The sequence below is a fragment of the Mastigoproctus giganteus genome, chromosome 2 (genome assembly GCF_048544385.1).
Source record: "Mastigoproctus giganteus isolate SK-2022 chromosome 2, ASM4854438v1, whole genome shotgun sequence".
Taxonomy (NCBI): Eukaryota; Metazoa; Arthropoda; class Arachnida; order Uropygi; family Thelyphonidae; genus Mastigoproctus; species Mastigoproctus giganteus.
This window is the reverse complement of record NC_143576.1, coordinates 36,013,441-36,029,826: the sequence shown is the minus strand read 5'-3', so window position 1 is coordinate 36,029,826 and position 16,386 is coordinate 36,013,441. Positions and strand designations below refer to the sequence as shown.

The following is a 16,386-nucleotide window of genomic DNA, read 5'->3' as shown; positions in this document are numbered from 1 at the left end:
GATGCATATCGTAATTGGCTTGTTTCTAATTCTTCAGTTTCATTTTCTGCCTACACCAAAGCTCACAACAATTGTAAAGCAGTTATTAATCAGTCCAAACTAGAGTTTGAACAGGCTAAGAGTAGAAAACTTGCATCTTGCCCTAATGGTAGACGAGCATTCAGGTCTCTTGCCAAAGCTATTGGCCGCAACTTTTGCCCATCTCTGCTCCCACCTCTGTCCAAACCAGATGGTTCTCTTGTCACTTCAGCCAAGGATAAAGCTGACCTGCTAGCATCCCATTTTTCTTCCAGCTCATGTATTAACGATCTTGGTAAAACACCTCCCACCATTCCCAACACGCTCCATTCAATGCCTCCTGTGGTCTTCCGTCAAAAGGATATCAGAAGGATTTTGAAGAATCTTGATGCTAAGAAAGCTCCAGGTCCTGATGGTATTTCTCCACTAGTTCTCAAAACCTGTGCTCCTGAACTTACTCCTATTCTTTGCCGCCTTTTTTCACTTTCTTATTCCAAAGGTGTTTTTCCTTCTGCTTGGAAATTTGCTCATATCCAGCCAGTTCCTAAAAAGGGTGACAAATCCCTCCCATCCAATTATTGTCCCATTGCAATTACTTCTACTTTTTCTAATGTAATGGAGAAATCAATTAACTGCCAATTCTTAAACTACTTAGAAACCTTCCGTCTGATCAACGATCGCCAGTATGGATTCCGTCAGTGTCGATCCACTAGTGATATTCTGGCTTATGTTACTCATTTATGGACTAATTCAATGGAAAGGTTCGGTGAAACACAAGTAGTTGCGCTCTTGTCATCTCAAAGGCTTTTGATCGTGTTTGGCACAAAGGTCTTCTAAACAAGCTTCCATCTTATGGTTTGCCAACTGTTTTTAGTAATTGGTTATCCAGTTTTCTCTCTGATCGCTCACTGAGGGTGATGGTAGATGCCTCTCTGTCTTCTAACTTCTCCACTAATGCCGGTGTCCCCCAAGGTTCAGTTCTTTCCCCCACTCTTTTCCTCTTGTATATTAATGACCTTCTTCCATTGACTGGAAATCCTATCCGTAGTTTTGCCGATGATAGCACATTGCATTCCACTTTCCATTTTGAGAAACCTTGTCCTGCTCAATCAGCTTCAACTTCTCGAAAATCTGCTACCAATTCCTTAAATGCCGATCTTCAGGTAATTCTCCAGTGGGGCAAAGACAACTTAGTTGATTTCAACCCTTCTAAAATTCAGTCTTGTCTTATATCTCGCAAAAAGGATTCTTCTGCTCCTATGCTTATCTTTAGTGACACTCCGATTTCTAGGCAAAATGATATATCTCTTTTGGGGTTTACCCTGACTTCTAATCTCTCTTGGCACAAGCACATTACAAATATTGCTTCCTCTGCATCTAAAAAACTTGGTTTTCTCTTTCGCTCTCAGCATTACTTTTCTTCCAAACAGCTGCTCACTCTGTATAAATCGCAAATCCGCCCTGCCATGGAATATTGTTCCCACATCTGGGGTTGTGCCCCCAAAACCTCTCTCAGGCTTCTTGATTCCATTCAGAAGAGGGTAGTTAGGTTAATTAATGATTCATCTCTAACAGAGTCTCTCCACTCGCTGTCTCATAGACGTACTGTTTCTGCTGCATGCCTCTTCTACAGATACTTCCATGGGCACTGTTCTTCTGAATTAGCTTCTATAATTCCTGCTCTCTCTTTCAAAACAGTCCGAACACGTTCCTCCACCAGCCAACATCCATTTACTGTCCAACTTCAAACCCACAGAACCAACTTTTCATTTTCCTCATTTATTCATTCAACTGCCGTTTTCTGGAACAACCTTCCTTCATACGTATTTCCTGAAAATTACAATCTACAGAAGTTCAAGTCCAATGTCAACAAATATCTTCTTTCGTCTTCTCAACCTCCAACCCAAGCACGGTACTAAGTACTATAGGTTCTAATACCTCTCGTGTTTGGGGTTCACATAAAAAAAAAAAAAAAAACTAATGCTAAAGTACAGAGAATGGCAAAAAGATTGGTGAGAGGAACAATAGGGTGCTCTTACCAAGAGGGGATGTGGCATGTGGAGACTAGGCACCTGCAAGGTGATCTGATTGAGTTGTATAAGGCCTTGAATGGTTTGAGCAAGTTGAATGCTGATGGGATACTTTGACTTGCTCAGATTAAGAACCTGAGTGTGCATAGATTGAAATTGAGGAAAGATGCAGAATAGATGTGTGGAAGTTTGCATTTAACCAGCGGATAGTTGATTGCTGGAACAGACTTCCATCGGTTGTTTTTGTGGAAGTTGGTAGCTTAAATAAATCTAAGGCTAAACTAGACAAACATTTGGAGTGACCGAATGGGTGAAATGGGATGGGTTTTTTTTTTTTTAACTGATGCTATATAAGCTTGCTTTCTTGTATCCTATTTCTCAACTAATGCTAAATTTCGAGAAATGTAAAAAATTATATGACTAGCATAGCTTTTAAGAAATAGAACTTACTCCTGATTGTTTAGCTAAAAAATGATAAATAGTAAGAATGAATAGCAAGAAGGAAGAAATTAAGACTAAAATTTGAAATAGTTAAGAACTCTGAATCACCTTGGGTATAGCGCACCTCCTTCTTCTGATGGCTCATCGTTGAAAACTTAAAACCATAACAAAATCATTAAAAAATGTGCAAGAGCCACAAATCCTAACAGCGACCCTTATGTAAAAATCACTTTTTCTGCAAGTACACAACAAGGTAAAAAAAAAATTTACGAATTAAAAAATAGAAAACTGAAACCTCCTTGGGTTAATCAAAAAAATTCCTTAAAAATGTATGAACATCATTCTTTGGTCAATGTGATCTTCCTGAACTAAAAATTGGATATAACTACTTATTATAACTTCATATCTCTTCTCCACTGACTATATGTCTGTGTACGAATATAGGAATCTCTCTCCTTGTTTTTCCTTAATGTTACCCAGATTTCGTCTGAAAAAATCCCACATCCCAGGTAAGAGTTCAAACAATATAGCTTGATTGATATTCTGCATCCCACTTTTTCATAATTTTCAATCAACTTGTCAACTAGTTCAATCAACTAGTTCTTTGGAATTTTCAGTCTTAATGCTACCAAAAAAAAAAAAAAACCATTCTCTACAAGGCAAAATGCCAAGCATTTGTGTAGCCTCAGCCCCTTTGTCTTCCAGTCTTATGAAAATAACAGTTGCATAACTGTGCAGACCAACAGAATAAACATGCCACCTTTCACTTTGCACCACACAATTCTGGAAACATGAAATGCAATGATTGAAGGTGCCACCTTGAGGATTCAATACTTTAATGGATCACTGACCAATCCCAGCTAGATATGGAGTGGTGGAAGCAAGACTGATTCTTGCCACCAAGGGATACTGTTTACTACGATGTATGCACCAAGCCGCAACTATTCTGACAAAACAGAAAACCATTCTCTTATTCTGTGTTGCTGATCTACTGCCCTGCTGTCCTAGAAGCAGAGAAAGCAAGGGAATTTAGAGAAAACCACCTTGCAAACCCAGAAGGAACCCCAGTATCTTGAAGTCCCCACACACACATCCAATTTATACTTCTTCTTCTCTAACTAGTATGCAACAAAAAGTGACAAGTGCATATTCCTATTTTTAAAGCAACATGGCTTTCAAACTTTTACTTGAACTCTACAAAAAGATGTCGACCTAATTGTGATTAATTTTTTCAAAAAGACCATTCAAATTATAAAACCAGACAGATACACTCCAACAGTGCAAAAATGTGTGCAATTGGCATGTCTTTTTCTGTGTGTGGAAGTCAAGCAGCTGGGACTCATCAAATTCCCCTCTTTTACACGAGATGTCAGGGGCTTTGCATTGGATTTGGTTAAATTCAACCTCTTTCAGATTAGAAAAATGTGGCCCTTTAATTAAACAGACTGAGGTATAACTCCAATTATCTTGTTTGCCAGGTTCTGCATCCAATTCTGAACTCTCCTTTAGAATTAGATGAAGGGGGTTTGAGGTCTTTATTGTGTTGCACCAGAGCAACAGGGGACAGTATGATGAGATATACTACAGTATTGGTATGAACTCAACTAATACATATAAATGTCAAAAACATAAACCTTTTACTGCCACCAAAATGTTAGCACTAGAGAAAAGTCATTAAACTGTTAGATTCAGTACATAAAATACAAATAAGAAACACTTAAATATAAACAAAAAATTTTTGTTACATAATGTAATTAGGTTGTTTTACTGAATATTACATTACACTGAGAGGTCACTTTAGGTGCACCAACCCCAATAGTGAGTAGCTTCCCCTTTAGCCATCAAAATGACCTGGATTTGTTGTGGCATGGACTCAATGAGGTGTTAAAGCATGATACAGGGATGCTGGTTCACACTGACTCAATTTCTTTTCACAGTTACTGCACATGGGATGGTTAAAGATATCTACTCCAAAGAGCATGTTCAGCTTCATCCCAGAGGTGCTCAACTAGACTGAGATCTGATGACTGAGAAGGCCAGTGTAACTGAATTCACACTCATGTTCTTGTAACCAGTACTGTAAAATTCTGGCATTGTGACATGGTGCATTATCCTGATGGAATTTGCAGATGGATACACTGCAGCTATGAAGTTTTTCCAACTAGGGAGTTGCCTAGTTGGAAAAATTTCTCGATAGCCTATCACATACAAATGTTGCTCTACTTGTATTAAAGGGCCCAATGCTTGTCCCAAAAATGCTTCCCACATCATTACACCACCACATTAAAATTATAAGTGAAGTCAACAAGTTAGTTAACGTTCATAGCGTGTTAATTTCAGGTGCATTAGAAAATAGTAATAATTGTTAATTTATAAGAAAAAAACAAGCTAAAAGAAACAAATTTATGTGCAAATCAAGAAAATTACTTCTGCATATCTGCCACATTGCTCAGTAATTCCTCCAACCAGAGAATGGTAACAAACATAATATCCAGTGTTTCAGCTACAATATATGATATGTGGATAGCTTATGTGCTATGTATGAAAAAAATAAATAGCTGCTGGATTTGGGAAGGAATGACAAACTGCTCTGGAAGATCCAAATATAACATTTTTGTGAAAACCCATCTCCTGAGAGTCAAGTTACTACATGTAACTTGACTTTCTGGGACTTTACTTCCTTCAAGAGGCTTCCTGGTACAAGATTATTCACATGTTGGAGACACTGTGAACGCTAAGTTTTTATTTATATTTAGTCATTTTATCGACTTAATTGTTATATTAAATTATTTTCTATAAGTAGCTTTATAGTCTTAGTCAAGCCCCTTGGTTTATTTTGAATTTAGATAACTATTTTCAAAATTATTACCTTGTGTCCATAGATTTTACCATTCATAACTTGATGCCATTGTTATATGATACGAAATAGCATAATGCATATCCCGAACTTGTTAGCATGAGGTTTAACATAAAACTAGATAGCGAAATACACAGCACTGTGGTAGAAATCTGTTAGCCTAGTATAGTATTATCAGTTAATCAGTAAAATTTATTAATCTTATTAAATTTCATTGTTAATTAAATTTTACTTAAATGGAATCATGACCCAGCAGACTAGAGCAGCAAAGCAACCAGCACAAAGTAGCGGTAGTACTGTGGCTCGGGGGAACCGAAGGAGCGATTCTCCAACGCATCACAGTCTAAAGAAATGTACAAAATGTGAGATGTTTGTGGAACTTTCTAGAACAGGACATGATCTAGCCTTTGTGTGTGTGTTTGTGTGTGTGTGTGTGTGTGCACACGCGCGCATGTGCTAGCTGCAGAGACTGTGAAAAAATTAGGGGCCAACTCAGTGTTCTAATGGGAGTCTATGAGAGTTTGAGGTGTAGGGTAGATGCCCTTGAAGGAATTAATATGAAGGGCCCATCAAGCTCTTAACTGCCCAACTCAATGCCAGACTCACTCCTGTGCATCAAGCAACAAAGTGGCAATCTCCAAGGCAGAATGCGCTGATCCCACAAGACCTAGTAATTGTCGGTAACTCTATTGTCAGGCAGACTGGGAATATATTATGCAAAAAAGATAGGTGGAACAGGACCAGGGTATGTCTGCCAGGGGCAAAAGTTGATGATGCTGTAGAGCAGACATCATCTTTTAAGGGCACAAAAAGGTTATACTGTTGTACACATTGGCACTAATGACCTTAAGAGTAAGAGATCTGCAGATTCACTTAACAAGTACAGGTCAATGTTGAAAAAAAAAGTCAGGGTTAAATTTGAAAGCGCCTGCAATTCTGCCCAGACACGATAGGAGGGAGTATATGATGAGAGCCTTATCAATCAATTCGGCCCTGGAGAGATTGTGCAAGGCTCGGGGAGTAGAATTTTTTTCAGCGTGGTCTGTGCTTGCTAACAGCAGATACTGCTTCTACAGGGATGGGATACACTTAAATAGAAAGGGTGCAAGAATATTTGCTGATGCTATCGAGGCAGTGTTAGGTGTGTCAGAAAACTGCTAGCTTGTGGGAAATCACTGACTAAAAGATTAACAGTAGTCGCAGGCAGAGGTGAAAGTGATCCTAGCACTGCTTCTATTGTAATGAGCAGTAGCCTAGAGAGCAAGTTAGCATTAGCAAAGGCATATGATGCAAGAAAGTAAGCTTCTTCAGCATCAGCTAAAGAAAAAAAAAAAAATTCTAATTTCACTGATCCATTCACTCCAAATGTTTGTCTAGTTCTGCGTTAAATTTATTTAAGCTGTCATCTTCCATAACGACAGATGAAAGTTGGTTCCAGCAGTCAACCACCTGCTGGCTAAAGGCAAACTTCTGCACGTCTATTCTACAACTATATTTCCTCAATTTGAATTTATATCCCCTCAGGCAATTAATCTGGGCAAGAGGTAGAATCCAATCAGCATTGAGCATGCTCAAACCATTCAAGGCCTTATACACTTCAAACAGATCACCTCGCAGGTGCCTAGTCTACAGCCATTGTAATTTGCAAAACTTAAGCCTTTCTTCATAACAGGAACCCTTTGTTCCATTCACTAATCTTGTTGCCCTTTTCTGTACTTGTTCCAGCAGCTCTACATCCTTACTAAAATGAAGCCTGTTTTACTTTGACCAGTATACAGTACTCAAGGTGTGGCTTGACCATTACCTTATACAAAGTTGTTGGGGATTTCAAGAGCTGCTGGTAGTCATCATGGAACAAGAAAATACATTGGCTGTGTTAGGGTAACTAAGAGTAAGAACAGGTGCATGTACACCAATGCTAGAAGTATAGTAAAAAATTTGATGAATTTAAAGTGCTGATCAAGACATCAAAGGCAAATATTGTTGGGATATCAGAGACATGGTGTCACACAGATATAAGCAGTGTAGAGTCGGAATTTGGGGAGTACAATGTGTACAGAAAGGACAGACAGGGTAGGAAGGGAGGAGGAGGTTATGCTGTTAGGAAGTGCATTCAGTTGACATGGGTGGACAGTGCAATACTGAGTCAGTTTGGTGTGACATAAACAGTGGGAAAGGGAAAATGAAAGTAGGAGTGTGTTAGAAGACTAATGACTCTGATGAGTACAATGAACAATTGTGCAGAGAAACAGAGTGGGCCAGTAAATCAGAATGTCTCGTAATGGGGAATTTTAACTTTCCAGATATTGACTGTAACTTGTGGGTTGCTCACTCGCATGCTAGCAAGACGTCTGTTGATTTATTGGAGGATTTTTTTCTATAGCAACACATTAGAGGGCCAACCAGAGGGAGTAATTCTCTTGATCTCATTATCAGCATTAATTATTCATGCATTAAGAATTTGCAGATAAAGGAATCACAAGGTGTCAGTGATCACAGTCTACCTATGTGGGATTTACTTAAAGATGTAACTGCCATCGATGGTAAAGGAAGAGTTTTTGTTTTCGTAAAGGTGACTACAGTGGTCTCAGACAGTTTTTAAAATTTTATACAGTGGGATCAATTGATGATGTTAAAAACAGCAAATTCTAAATGGGAAGCCTTCAAGGAATTAACCTTGAACGCTACTAGGCTTTTCATACCAACTAAGAAATATTGTTCAAGATTTAGATATAAATGGATGACAGATGAACTAATGATGCTCGTGGCCAAGAAGAAAAATGCGTGGGATGCATATAAATTATCACGTGACACAGAAGCCTATGGCAAATATAAGCTAGTCAGTAATCAAGTCACAAAGGAGGTTAGGCAAGTGAAGGCTGTTTATGAGAAATCCTTGGCAAATGATGCAAAGAAAAACAACAAAGACTTCATTACTTATGTAAACTCTAGAAGGAACGGGATGAATCAGATTGGTCCACTTGACGTTGGTGGTTCGACTGTTGATGATCCTGCTCAGATAGCTGACAAACTGAATGAGTATTTTGCCTGTACATTCACACATGAGGAATTCTGTAAGGAAGGGGAGGACAGAAGTTTATTAACCCTAACAGGAAGCTAAATAATTTTGTAATAACAGAGAGCAAAGTGGAGGAGAAATTGTTGAAGTTAAACATAAAAAAGGCACCTGGGGCAGATGGAATCTACCCAGTTATATTGAAGGAGGCAGCGAGGAAAGTAAGCAAACCGTTAGCCATAATTATGAGAGCAACCTTAAATTCAGGGGAGTTCCCCAATGCATTGGAGATGTGCAAATGTATCCCCAATTCACAAAGTGGGGGGTTCTCAAACGGTGACACAAATAATTATAGAACTGTTAGTTAAACTTCTGTTCCGTGGAAAATAATGGAGTCACTAGTTAAAGAAGTGATGCAGAATCACCTAGACAAGACTGCAGTTACAGTTCAGACAGAGCATGGGTTTGTTAAGAGGAAGTCTGGTTTGACAAATTTCATTGGATATTTAAAATGTCTTCAACAAAGGAACTAGATTCAAAAAATTATTGTAATATCATATACTTGGATTTCAGGAACGCTTTTGATACTGTTACACATGGAAGACTGCTGTACAAATTGGAGTGGTATGGCATTTTGGGAAAGTTGCTGCAATGGATAAAGGGATGGTTGAGTGGGAGAAGACGGAAAGTGGTAATAAATGGACACTGCTCTATGTGGACTAATGTTATTACTGGAGTCTACCAGGATTTGGTCCTGTGCCCATTGTTATTTTGTTTATTTATCAATGATATCGATGAAGATATATCAGGCTTAATGTTCAAATTTGTAGATGATACAAAGGTTGGCTGGGTTGTTAATGACAGTAAAGACAGTATGCTACTGCAACAGGATCTGGAAAAGTTGGGCAGATGGGCTGAGAAGTGGCAACTGAAGTTTAACATTGACAAATGCAAAGTACTGCATATGGGTAGCAGCAACCCAGGGAGGTGGAGAATGAAAAAGAACTGGGGGTAATTGTGCAGTCAGATATGAAGTTCTCTGAGCAGTGCAGATGGGCTGCCAGAGCAGATCATGAAGTTTTGCCAATGATATATAAGAATTTTGCTAGCAGAAACAAGGAGGTGATTATCCCTTTGTATAAGGCAATGGTCAGGCCACACCTTGAGTACGGCGTACAGGTCTGGAGGCCTCATTTTAGGAAGGATGTAGAGCTGCTAGAACAAGTACAGAGAAGTGCAACAAGATTGGTGAGAGGGACAAAGGGACACTCTTACCAAGAGGCTTGGATTCCGGAAGTTGCACATATGGAGACTAGGCACCTGTGAGGTGATTGAGGCTTGGTGAGGCAATCAGATCACCTCACAGGTGGCTAGTCTCCAGATGCTGCAACTTCCAGAACCCAAGCCTTTTGGTAAGAGTGCCCCTTTGTTCCTCTCACCAATCTTGTTGAGGTGTATAAGGCCTTGAATGGTTTGAGCAGGCTCAATGCTGATGGGATACTTCTGCTTGCTCAGATTAAGAACCTGTGGGGACATAGATTCAAATTGAGGAAAGACAGTTGTAGGTTAGATGTGCGGAAATTTGCCTTTAACCAGCAGGTAGTTGATTGCAGGAACAGACTTCCATCTGATGTTGTGGAAGTTGATAGCTTAAATAAATTTAAGGCTGAACTAGACAAATATTTTGAGTGACTGGATGGGTAAAAATGAGAAGGTTTTTTTTTTTTTTTTTTTTGGCTGATGCCATATATGCTTGCTTTCTTGCATCGTATGCCTCAACTAATGCTAATGTGGACAAATGGATGGATGGACAAAGAAACTGTCAGATTTCTATTAGTCTGATTTCAATAAAATTTGGGAGGTCTCTAAAAATCATTTTAAAAGGCCCAAATATAAAATTTTCATGAAAATCCATTCATAAGAAGTTCAGTTATCATATCAGGATGCAAAAAACAGAAATAATAATTTCCAGATATCTACTGGTCCAATTTTAATGAAATTTGGAATGGCTCAACTTTCATGAAATTTTGAAGAAAACAGATTTTCATGAAATGAAAATCTGTTCACTGGGAGTCAAATTGTTACATGTAGATGGATGGATGAACATGGTGACAACAATAGGCACATTATTCATATATGCTAACACATCTAAACTCCCCCCTCCAACCAACAAATAATTTTTTCCTCACCTTGACCCTCCGCTGCATTTCCTCCTCTACCTCTCGCATCATTCCTGCAGCACGGATATCTGTGACATCATTAGCAAGTTTATATCCATAGACAACTGGCTGAAAATCTTCCTAAATCAAATTAACAAGATACATATTTTAAAGATTAAGGATGTGTCCAAATCATTTTCAACATGTAAAGAACTAATATTGAAAACAACAGAAAAATGAAATTTTATAGCACTGAGTAGATGAAATGATTCAGAATGTAGTAATTTTGGTATTAAAAGCTTATTTCTGCTACACTTTTAATAGTCAACTTCTTTAATATTCAATTTTAATTTGTCATGTCATCAAACTACTTATCTGGTTGTCTTTGTAATGACATTACAGGTAACTCTCATATAACACGGTAGTTTGGTTCCGACACAATTTCATGTAATGTGAAACAGTGTTATAAGGGACTAAGAACTGGTACAAAAAGGGGAGTTATGTTCCAAAAGCTAACAAAAATATCCATTTTTTTTTTTTAAAATAACTATTGGAAACTTAATTTTTATAGTAGTAATAACTTAATATTTTAATGTTATTTTTATAATAGTAATAACTTAATATTTTAATGTTATTTTTATAATAGTAATAACAGAGCAAACGACTTACCTTACAAACGTGATACTTATCTGTCAGATAATGTGTGTTAATTTAATTTTTTTCCTCTTCATCACTGCTAAGTACAATCTCTTTTGCAGCATCTAGATTTCGTGTACCTTCTGTTCTCTCTGTCACAATGAAAGTCAGGACTGCACGCTTTGAAGTCACAATTTTTTATGGTCTCAAACAAGCACAAATTCAATAGCACAGAATCTAAACCAGGGATCTCCCAACAAAATACAGTGGAGCCCCGCTTTAAAGATATAAAGCACAAAGTTAACTTTATTGCCAATTAATAAATTTAAATTTAAAATTAATAAATTTAAACCAATTAATAAAGTTAAATGAAACATGAAAATAGGAAGAATATTTTCCAATTAGCAAAATAAAAATAAATTTACACTTACGTACATAGCTTAATATGTACATAATAATTAATTGATATTTCTGTTCACTGACTTTTTTTTTTTGTTGTAAAATTTAAAAAAGTAAAAAAAGATAAGCAATTAATAACAAACAACACGGCATGCACAAGTTGCAACAAACTCAATATACACAAGTGAGATACGGAGTAATGAGTTTCTGAAAATTTGTGCTTGTTATATGATTGAATATTTCATGGAAGGGGAAACACATTTCACCATAATAACTTGAAAACCCACAGAATTCCAGCTGTTGGTACTATAGCAAATGCAAGAAGATCGAGTTTACTACCTGTTTATAATTGATTACACTAAAAGGAAAGCCCAATAAACCAGAAAGTGCAAATTGTTTTTATTGTTTTATGGTGATGACCTCCAGAAATGTGCTTTAGAAATATATCACGAAGGCGATAACGACTAGCGAGTCAACAGCAGGGATTCACAAAAAGGAAAATGTTGAAAATTACATCTAATACAACAGCAGGATTCTCCCAACACGAAAGCTCAAAAATACCGTGTTATGTGAGATTTCCAGCAATTCTCAAACAGTGTTAGAGCAAAATCTTGTTGTAGAAGTACAGTGCTATGAGAGGATTGCCGCAATTTATCAATTGTGTTAGAGCGAAACCATGTTCACAAATATTCACAAATTTTCGAATTTACTACCAGAGTTTTTCGGTAGAAAATAGATTAAATAGAATATCACACTATTATGCATGTTTTACTTTGACAGAAAAACCGTCCTTAGAAATTCATGAATATACTATAAAAATGCTCATAAATTTATACATAAAGTGAATATTTCTTTAACTAGTTTCATAATAATTATTTTCATTTCCATGAACCAGTTAGCTGAAAATAATAAAACAGAGAAACTACAGTTGATAATATTAAGCAGAAATAACACATTCAAGATGGCAGCATGTTTTGTGATAATGCCTCATTTCTACTGCACTTTTTTGAATAGTAAACTTACCTTAAAATACACAATTTTCACTTTGTCATCAGAAACAATGGGTGAAACAACTGAATTCACTATTTTGAATAACAAGTTTTTTCTTTTTTTTTTTTGTTGTTTTATTATTATTAGCCATATGGTGCAAGGAAGCCTGAGGCTTATGCTGCACCAGACAATAAAAATTCCTGAGTTATCCTGTGAGAGAGAGAGAGAGAGAGAGAGAGAGAGAGAGAGAGAGAGAGAGAGAGAGAGAGAGAGAGAGAGAGAGAGAGAGAGAGAAATCAGAAATAGAAAGGAATCAGCAAGAAAGAGAAGAATGATGATATCCAGCTCAGGACCCTGGGTGTGCCAAGCCCATGCTCACCAGATGTGAGCCCTTGTTGTTAGTTGTTGGTGCATCGGCTTCTGTGGCCATAATGCACCTCCCAAGGTTTTTGTATTTTCTACTCTGATCCAAGCCGGAGGGGGGGATTCAAACCCGCGACCTTTGGGTTGCTAGGCAGGCACTTTACCCACCCAGCTATGAATAACAAGTGTCCCTTGTGATACAATGAGTGATGTCAATGTGATGTCAGGAGATCATAAAAAAAGTTATTTCATTTTCTGGTTGAAACTCACTTTAAATCAGAAGTATAAGTTTAGAAATGACATGCTATGCTAGGAAAAATTATTAAAACAATTACTATCACAGTTAGTGGAATGTCATCACAGGCTTTATTATTTATGCAACATTATTGATTGAATTTTTATGTTTTCCTTTTCTTTGTTCCCCCCCTCCTACACTTTGAGCTCAGGTCCCTGGAGCAGCTGCGCCACAGATTGACACAATATTTGATAAACTATTAAATTCCATATCATGTACATTTTAATAATTTCATGAGTCCCGCAGAGACTTAAGGAGGTAATTGCTGGATGCTACATTGAGAATGAGTCCAGAAAATAGGCTTCCATATTTAATTGTCAAAATAATAGAGCAAGCTTATCTGCGAAAAGATCTAAACCTCCCAAGGACTTCCTAATTCATTTCACAAATATACGTGGTCTCAATTCCAATCTCAACGATGTCCATTTCCACTTGCAGTCTTCCAAACCCCATGTACTTTTTCTGACTGAACCTCAGTTATCAGTTGATTCAACTACTGCTCATCTCAGATGTCCAAATTATTTGCTGTATGATTCCTTTCGCCTCAAAGGTGGTACTTGTGCACATGTCTGTTCTGATATTCCCTGTCAGAGACTTGGCAATTTGGAATCTCCTCTCTTTGATCTTCTCTGGCTTAAAATCTCTCTACCTCATTGTGTCAAATTCATCTGTTGTCTCTACCGTTCTCCCAACTCCACTAATCACTTGGAGCTCTTTGACTTCCTCTCTTTGCAACTTGACATTCTCCAGTCCAACTTTCCTAACAGTGAGGTAATTTTCCTTGGTGATTTTAACGTTCACAACTCCAGCTGGCTTCCGTTTTCTAGTTACACCGACCCAGCAGGTCGAGATGCTGAGGCTTTTGCAATTACTAATGACCTAGCACAGATTGTTCATTTACCTACAAGAATACCGGACAATCCTAATCATACAGCCAATACGCTTGATCTTTTTCTCACAAACAACCCTTCTAAGTACACGGTCGAAGTGAGAGGTCCTTTAGGCACTTCAGATCACAACTTGGTGATTGTCTCTTCTCCAATGGAACCTTTATCTCATGGCTATTCCCAACCTCGTATTGTTTGGCATTACAAGAATGCAAAATGGGATGATCTGCGAGACTTCTTTTCTTCTTTTCCTTGGTCTGATTACTGTTTCAAAACTTCTGATATCAACGTTTGCTCAGATCGTGTCAGTGAAATTATTCTTGCAGGAATGGAATCCTTTATCCCACACTCCACTTTAAAATCTCGTCCTTTATCTAAACCTTGGTTCTCCAACAAATGTGCTAAGGCTGTCCAAGAGAAGAATGTTGCATATCGTAACTGGCTTGTTTCTAATTCTTCAGTTTCATTTTCTGCCTACACCAAAGCTCGCAACAATTGTAAAGCAGTTATTAATCAGTCCAAACTAGAGTTTGAACAGGCTAAGAGTAGAAAACTTGCTTCTTGCCCTAATGGTAGCCGAGCATTCTGGTCTCTTGCCAAAGCTATTGGCCACAACTTTTGCCCATGTCTGCGTTCTGTGGTCTTCCGTCAAAAGGATATCAGAAGGATTTTGATGAATCTTGATGCTAAGAAAGCTCCAGGTCCTGATGGTATTTCTCCACTTGTTCTCAAAACCTGTGCCCCTGAACTTACTGCTATTCTTTGCCGCCTTTTTTCACTTTCTTATTCCAAAGGTGTTTTTCTTTCTGCTTGGAAATTTGCTCATATCCACCCAGTTCCTAAAAAGGGTGACAAATCCCTCCCATCCAATTATCGTCCCATTGCAATTACTTCTACTCTTTCTAAAGTAATGGAGAAATCAATTAACCGGCAACTCTTAAACTACCTAGAAACCTTCCGTCTGATCAACGATCGCCAGTATGGATTCCGTCAGTGTCGATCCACTGGTGATATTCTGACTTATGTTAACCATTTATGGACTAATTCAATGGAAAGGTTCGGTGAAACACAAGTAGTTGCTCTTGACATCTCAAAGGCTTTTGATCGTGTTTGGCATAAAAGTCTTCTAAACAAGCTTCCATCTTATGGTTTGCCAACTGTTTTTAGTAATTGGTTATCCAGTTTTCTCTCTGATCTCTCACTGAGGGTGATGGTAGATGGCTCTCTGTCTTCTAACTTCTCCACTAATGCCGGTGTCCCCCAAGGTTCAGTTCTTTCCCCCACTCTTTTCCTTTTGTATATCAATGACCTTCTTCCATTGACTGGAAATCCTATCCATAGTTTTGCCGATGATAGCACATTGCATTCAACTTTCCATTTTGAGAAACCTTGTCCTGCTCAATCAGCTTCAAGTTCTCGAACATCTGCTGCCAATTCCTTAAATGCCGATCTTCAGGTAATTCTCCAGTGGGGCAAAGACAACTTAGTTGATTTCAACCCTTCTAAAACTCAGTCTTGTCTTATATCTCGCAAAAAGGATTCTTCTGCTCCTATGCTTATCTTTAGTGACACTCCGATTTCTAGGCAAAATGATATATCTCTTTTGGGGATTACCCTGACTTCTAATCTCTCTTGGCACAAGCACATTACAAATATTGCTTCCTCTGCATCTAAAAAACTTGGTTTTCTCTTTCGCTCTCGGCGTTACTTTTCTTCCAAACAGCTGCTCACTCTGTATAAATCGTAAATCCGCCCTGCCATGGAATATTGTTCCCACATCTGGGGTGGTGCCCCCAAAACCTCTCTCAGGCTTCTTGATTCCATTCAGAAGAGGGCAGTTAGGTTAATTAATGATTCATCTCTAACAGAGTCTCTCCACTCACTTTCTCATAGACGTACTGTTTCTGCTGCATGCCTCTTCTACAGATACTTCCATGGGCACTGTTCTTCTGAATTGGCTTCTATGATTCCCGCTCTCTCTTTCAAAACAGTCCGAACACGTGCCGCCACCAGCCAACATCCATTTACTGTCCAGCTTCAAACCCACAGAACCAACTGTCCAGCTTCCTCATTTATTCATTCAACTGCCGTTTTCTGGAACAACCTTCCTTCATACGTATTTCCTGAAAATTACAATCTACAGAAGTTCAAGTCCAATGTCAACAAATATCTTCTTTCGTCTTTTCAACCTCCAACCCAAGCACGGTACTAAGTACTATAGGTTCCAATACCTCTCGTGTTTGGGGTTCTCATAAAAAAAAAAAAAAAAAAAAATTGAAATACCACTGGATACAA

General features: G+C 38.1%; 1 protein-coding gene across 3 annotated transcripts in view; it reads right to left on the bottom strand.

Moving 5' to 3' along the window:
• Naa35 (N-alpha-acetyltransferase 35) overlaps positions 1 to 16,386 on the bottom strand; it is a 401,343-nt gene that overhangs the window by 253,785 nt on the left and 131,172 nt on the right. For all 3 annotated transcript variants that reach the window (XM_090368451.1, XM_090368454.1, XM_090368452.1), the window contains one exon: positions 10,552 to 10,662. In XM_090368451.1, the coding sequence (XP_090224577.1) occupies positions 10,552 to 10,662 (111 nt within the window). The remainder of the gene's footprint in view (positions 1 to 10,551; positions 10,663 to 16,386) is intronic.